The following is a 7,170-nucleotide window of genomic DNA, read 5'->3' as shown; positions in this document are numbered from 1 at the left end:
CAGCTGGTGGAGTCAAACTTTCAGCTCAGACACATCAGTGACGCTGAGCTCAGGCTCAACCAGCAGAGAACTGCCCTGGGTGAGAGCACAAAGGCTCTGCACCACCTGCAGCGGGAATACACAGATCTAGGGAGGAGACACAGAGACATTAATTCTGACTATCGTGAGCTGCTTAAAACTCACAGCGCCCTCCAAATCAAATATGAGAGGCTCTGCTACGCACAAGGAGACCCACGACCGGACTTCAGCCCACCTCAGTTCACAGTCAAACTGTAATGCTCTGGGTATATTTCCTCATTCGAGACGAGGGCCTAAGTACAGAGGGTGTTGTGTGATTGTATGCTTGTAAATGTGATTTGTTATACTGGCTATGTAAAAAAAAAAGAAATCTTCACTGCAAAGACCGAGACATAATTGTCTTTACAGACAGACCGTGGACAATTTAACCTCAATCTGATGGAGTACACCATCTTTTGAATGCGCTCTTTAGTGTTACTTTTTGTGTGTGTAGTACGCTGTAAACATTGCAAGCAATGTCAATCAAGTGCATTATTAAAATGTGTAAAAAGTAAATTGTCTTATGCTTCTGATTGGATTCAGCTGTTCCAAACAAAAGTGCAGGGAGAAAATCCCACCAAACTAACATAAGGGTTGAAATAAAGGCATCTGTTTTTTTATAATGTATGTTGTCATTTTATTTTGAAGTCCAAATAACCCCAAATCTGGTAGTAGTTGCTTAGTTGTGTAACTTTACGCAGCAGGGTGGGGAGGCGCCGAGACGCTATTTCCAGACAATGGGTGGTGGTAGTGATGGAGTCGAAGCCATTTTTTTTAACAAAACAATTAGTAAAGTAAAAGTTTAAGACGATAATAATTAATAAACCTCTGGTAGTACTAGTACTAATCAAATATGTTTTGTTTTTACCCCACGTGTAGTATGAATGTAATGTGTGATCTTAAGACAGTTTATTTGTCTGGGATGTGTAAGGTCGCCATCTAGTGTTCAGGATTCATAAAGTTGCAAGAAGCTGTTTTGTTAATTTTATTTCATGTTTATTTTTTAAAGCACATTTCACAACACAAATCCCAATGTAAAACTGGTAACATTACCATTGCAGAAATAAAATAGTTGCATTGCACTGTATATTGTCACTGCAGTTCAACAGAAATCTCTCTATAAAATAATAACATAATAAAACATATTTCACAGTGACGTGGCATAAGGCGGTTATATACTGTATATGTTCAAAGTTTAGACGTATTCAAATTAAAATTGTTATTTTCCTTTGCAATTTATAAAAAAAAAAAAAGAGAACAGTGGTGACGATATCAATCCACACAGAGGAAGCTGTAGTTTTACTTCCTATATTATGGTGAAAAAAACCTGAAAGCACGAAATAGAGAGGACATGTTTCTATACAAGTACAGACAGTATCAAACTCAAATAAACAGAAATAATCCCATGAAGTGCAAAGAATGACAAAGCGGAAGCCCTTTTCTTTAGTATGGAGGTAACTTTCTGAAAAAATTTAATTAAATTAAAAGCAATAAAAAAATAAACTACCACCAGTTACACCCAGCAACAAAAGTCATCAGACAGACATGACCTCTTATTTAACAATGCCAACAAGTTGAGTTTAAAACCAAAATACCACCTAATTTCAGAATTACAAAGCTACAAATTACACAACAGAGATGCAGATCTTGCCCTGGGCACTGTGTAGACCTGAGACTTTACCGGAGTCTGTGACTGGTGACTCCACCCACCCCGACCACTACCTGTATAAAACGTATCAGATGGGCTTTGTGGCCACCATTTTGGGTTCCCTGCCCTTCCTCAGCTCATTCTCCCACAAACAGCTTGACTCACAAAATTGTTCCAGAAAAACAACAGTTCATGCTTCCTCTTGATACCATGATAGTTGTGGTATTTGGGCTAATTATGTCACAACAAGATCGGAGGAGGCAAAAAGGGTCACACACCTTGAGTGTGAGGTAACTGGCTGCCATTGGAGTAAAGTCAATGGAGATAAAACAGAAGATGAAGGTTGATACAAATTGGCAGCTTTAGTCGCGGTAGTCCTTCTTCGGTGGTTTATTGGCTGGCACAGGCGGTCTGTCGAGATCACGGTCCTCAGAGGGCTCATCGTAGTGGTCGTCGTCATTGCGACGGTCCCTGGGGTTGTCGCGGCGGTCGTCGCGGCGGTCGTCGTCATAGCGCTCATTGCGGTCACTGTAGTTCTCGCGCCGGTCGTCGTAGTCGCTGCGTCGGTCGTCGTAATCGCTTCTGCGATCGGCGTAGTCGCTGCGGCGGTCGTCGTAATCGCTTCTGCGATCGGCGTAATCGCTTCTGCGATCGGTGTAGTCGCTGCGGCGGTCGTCGTAGTCGCGCTCACTTCGTTCCTCGTAGCGGTCACTGCCTTCAACAAGGCCCCTCACACTGGAGTCAACATGACCCCGGTCGTCCTCTTGTCCATCGGCAATGCGACTCTCACCATTTTTAACCGGCTGTTTGTCATTGGACTCATCCTCACGAAGTCTGGAAAGTGAACACATAACGGATAGATAATAGTCAGATGTCTTTATGTGATGTGGGAAAGTTTTTATTTTTCATTTTATTGCATTTCTTTGGCAGCTTTACCTGAAGCAAAGCTTCCACCATAGTTACCATGGAAGCGCCTCAGCTGTGTTGATTTGGTTGGTTAATGAAATCCTGAAACATTGAAGTAATCTTTCCAAAATTGGTAAGCGAAATCTGGAGGTCAAGCTTTTTGCGTTTTTTGACGGTGAGATAAATAAAGTCTGTCTCGGCTCGATAAAAACACAATCAATAAAGGCTGAATGAAAAGATCAGAGACATTGGATAAAAGGTCATTTTAGATGGAGCAAATGTGACCGTGCAGACGGAAACAAAGAGCAAATATCTGAAGCGTGTTCATGTGTAACGTTGACCTGCAACTTCTTTGTTTGTTCATGTTGGCTGGAATTAAGTATTTTTGGGAGGGGTCTGTCCTGGTGATTCATACATGAAGAGGAAGTAAAACTTGCAGACAGCTGTGAACATTCTTTTTTGACTTTTTGCTTCCTGAGTATGAAGCGTGCTTTCCCTCACACCCCCAAACGTTTTATTTTACAATTCTGCTGAGTCTGATCTTTTCAGAGCTACAATTGAATTAGCGACTATGAACAGGTCTCTTTGACTCATCATTTGTTCACCTTGTGAATAGAATGCGCTGTATAAATTAAACTTTTTGCCTTCTAATAGTCAGTGTCTTGGTGGACGATAGACTTTCTCTGCCTAAAAACCGAAAAGCCCTTATATGTTTGGTGGCCTGCTCATTCAGCCTCTTGAATGGGCCGTACCGTTAACATCACAGCATCTTCTTCATTGGTCAGTGTGAATGTGTCTTTGGCAAACTTTACCCCATGGCGTATTCCTCCTCCTCCTTCTTCTTCTTCCTCTTCTTAATGCAGCAGCAGCAACAGATGGCGACGATGATTACGACCAACAAGGCGGCGACACCACCAACGATTCCTGCAGTGGAGCCAATGTTCATGGAAGCTGCAGGATTGATGAAGAGGAAGATAATGATGATGCATATGATAATGCATTGTTGTAAAGATATATTTATTCGGCTGATATATATTCGACGTTCCCCGACAGGTCATGAAAAGCTGCTTTATCTCACGTGGCATGACTGTGAGGGTGATGTTGCAGGTGGCGGAGCGGATCTTGTTTTTCGAGGTGCAGGTGTAGTACCCTGATGTATCTTTGGAGATGTTGTATAGAGACAGGATGCCTCCCTCTACAAGACAAAGAGAGTCACATACACACATCAGTGGCTTTATTTTTTATAGACAACTTATTCAGTGCTACTGCTCATTAAAAAAATCCAAGGCAATCAATAATCAATGCTGTTTATCGTAGTTCCTGTCAATTGAATTGTTTTAGCTGATCAAATGTATATTGGTATCTGCCTAGATGTTGGCTGATAAGTAACAGATTGTCACTTGTTTGTCCACAAGAGGGGGCCACATTTCATTCACAACCAGCTTTTAAGAGTTGGGAAATGTTTGTTTCAATCATGTAAAAGGTAGCAAGGTAAGTAGACCTTGATGTGCCGAGAGTTGACTTACATTTTCCAGGATCGATAGTCCTCACAGAAACTGACACTTACTGTCGGTGGTTCTTCGGTCGGGCATGCGAGGAAGTTTCCTGACATCTTCACTTTTCCACGAGTAAGCGGGTGTCGGGGAGCCTTCCGCAGACAAACAGGTGAGGTTGATGTTCTGGCCGTATTGCGCCTTTCCCTCGATCTTACAGATGGGTGTAGATGGAGCCACTAATAAAAAAAAATAAAAAAAGTGGGATTTGTCCATTAAAATGACAGTAAAACATTTCTCATTTGATCTAAATTATGAAAAGGAAATGGGAATAAAGAATACAACACGTAAAACCTGTTTTCAAGTAAGGACATTATTCTGTTACGTAATTTCGAATGGGAGTTGTAACATGTCGATGCCACCTGGTAACACAGTATAGCACCACAGGTGGAACTGGAGACATCATAGAGACAATAGGGTGCCATCAGCCACAATGGCAAATCGAGCCAGAACGTAAAGTGGGGGGTGGTCAATGTCCCCTTCCCTACTTCCCCCTCCCTGCTTTCAGCAACTCCTGCTCAGACCACACCCATCTTTGAACTCGACCCTCATTTTCATCTGAACGACACACCTGTAAAGTTTTGTGACTGCAGTTTTCACCCTTGCGATGATATCGCAGTCGCAAAATCTGTCCACAGACCGAAATATCAACACCTGGCAAAGCTCTCAAAACGTCCTCTGTCGTAGTTCCTGCTACAGTAGGTGTCAACAGGACACATTTTGTCATGTTGCTTCAGACTCAGGAGAAAACAATACCAAGGTCGCTGTCACGGCTGGTAAAAATAGTTGAAACAGGAGCAGACCTGATGATCTACCTATATGCGTCAGTTTTTTTTTTTTTTTTTTTAAGCAATAATTTACATCAGAGACATTTAAATGCTAAACATGATACTAACTGAGCTTTAACTTCTCAAATAGTAACAATACTCTTACAATAATACATGTTGAATGTGAACCAAGAAACAATATGCACTACGCAACTCTATTCACTTTTGAAACGCAGAAGATTTCTCTGGAAACAAATGAAAGGTTACCTAGCACCACCAGTTGGGCAGTGTCGGCCGACTTGCCCTCGTCGTCCCCTGGAATGTTGACGAGACACTTATACTCCTTGTTGTCCGATAGTCTGATGGAGTAAAGTTTCAAGTCGGCCTTTCCCGTGGCAACATCTACATCCAGGGACACCCGGCCTTCATACTTTGATTTGATGTCCGTACGTTTATTAAAAGAATAATAAGTGAGGATCTGGGTCTGTTAGACAACAGGAGCATCAGAGGAACATTAGACGAGGAAGAAAACACAGTTCTCTTTATTGATAGATTACAGAGAATCATACACACATGCACACATAATCACACTGTAGTAGTCTGACCTCATCAGATTCGATGCGATCAGCGTCACCAGACCATGTGATGATGGCTACGATGTTTTCCGAGGGAGTTTTGGGTTCAAATTTGCAGGGCAGTGTGATGTTGTCACCCCTGGCAAACTCGTATATCTCTTCTGGGATGTTCACATTGATGGCACCAACACCTGACAGCACTGTCACAGAAAACAGAAAATATTGATTGTTACCATTTGGTTGAGAGTGCCTATCCTTTATAAAAACAGTAAATATCGATATCGCGGTACCGATGTATAATCCATATATATCCCAGCCCTATGTAAAATTAGGGCAATATGGCCAAATCATCTTCCATCCCTATATAGGTAATTTCATTTCTCGAAAAAAATAAAAATAAATAAATAGTCTATATGAATTAACCACATGGTAAATACTATTGTTGTATGTTCTTGTGGGAATTTAATACTTGACAAAGGAAAAGTTGGCTTCTGAATTTTTATTAAGAACTTTAGTGCAAAACAAACATCAGTTTCAAGTGAAATTATAGAGACAAAACTAATTAACGTTCCCAGATATACCTAGACTATGTTGACACGCATGCACACAAACACAAACTAACCACATTAAGACAATCGTTTGATTTAACAAAATGGGACATTGCCAAAGACAGAATTCGTATGTATTCAGATTGTCTGTTAAATTTGAGTCAGTATGTGTTCGCTATTATCAATTTAGACGACGGAATTGGATATCACGATAGATGATTTCATCATGACATGATTGAAAGACTATCAATTATCGTATTGAATCGTCACACAGCTCAATGCAACACGTGCCTTCGCTGTGAATGTTTCCGCACCCGAGATCTGCACATATAACCTCTTACCCCGCCCTGCCACCCACACAAACACAGACAGACAACACAAGTCTGTTTCTTCTTCTAAGTATTTGATTGAGTATCACCCTTTATATTTAAAACAAGCCTCTTCCGTGTTCATGCGGATGAAAACAATCCAGGCCGAGTCAATATATTACATATTTAGATGTAGTGATGCTGATTTCAAGAGTGCTAATAATTTTGTGAAATCGAGTTATCGTTTTTTCTTTATCTATGAATTTTACAAAAAATGGGGTAAGCTCTCCACAAACTAGCGAGACGGATCACCTGCATAAACAGGTGGCTTGGGCCTGCTCAGGGTGGGAATACCCGAAGGTGAGTTAACGGGTGTGGCAGCTCGGTAAGACGCAAAGAAAACCATTTGTAGCAGGTAAACTCACCCAGAGACAGCAGAGTCAAGGTAGAAATCCTCCCCTCCATTGCCAACGTGTTTATTTTCTCAAACAAACCCACTGATTCCTCTATGTTTGTGTGGTTGTTTTCTCTCAAATGTAAAAGGGAACTGCAGCCGGACGAATTTGCATCGAAACCGACTGGTTTGCCTCCACTGGGTGCGCCCGCCGCGTCTGGATGACTGACAGCGCCCCACCGCCAATCACTGCTCCTGCGGTTCAGACACATTCTTCATCCACCCACTTGGCGTGTGTCGGCTTGTCTTCAGAAGACCCTGTACCTGAGTTCAAAGGGTTACACCTTCCCTGTGGCATGTCTGTCAGGGTCGCTTTCTTAACAGGAACACTGTTTCCAAATATAACCAATGTCA

The 7,170-nt window shown here is 41.8% G+C and overlaps 1 protein-coding gene across 1 annotated transcript; it reads right to left on the bottom strand.

The window, feature by feature from the left end:
• Nucleotides 1-1,031: 1,031 nt before the first annotated feature.
• On the bottom strand, nt 1,032-6,883 carry LOC142933821 (cell surface A33 antigen-like). The gene is made up of 7 exons (XM_076078061.1): nt 6,788-6,883; nt 5,537-5,706; nt 5,199-5,415; nt 4,179-4,343; nt 3,690-3,806; nt 3,424-3,562; nt 1,032-2,539 (listed from the first exon to the last, which is right to left on the bottom strand). The coding sequence occupies exons 1-7, from the start codon at nt 6,825-6,827 to the stop codon at nt 2,068-2,070; spliced, it is 1,320 nt and encodes a 439-aa protein (XP_075934176.1). The 5' UTR covers nt 6,828-6,883; the 3' UTR covers nt 1,032-2,067.
• Between the last annotated feature and the right edge of the window lie 287 nt (nt 6,884-7,170).

The sequence above is a fragment of the Anarhichas minor genome, unplaced genomic scaffold, assembly GCF_050575085.1.
Source record: "Anarhichas minor isolate MPS153535 unplaced genomic scaffold, ASM5057508v1 ptg000062l, whole genome shotgun sequence".
NCBI classification, from domain to species: domain Eukaryota; kingdom Metazoa; phylum Chordata; class Actinopteri; order Perciformes; family Anarhichadidae; genus Anarhichas; species Anarhichas minor.
Note: the sequence above shows the minus strand (reverse complement) of the source record. Positions and strands in the feature narration are given on the sequence as shown.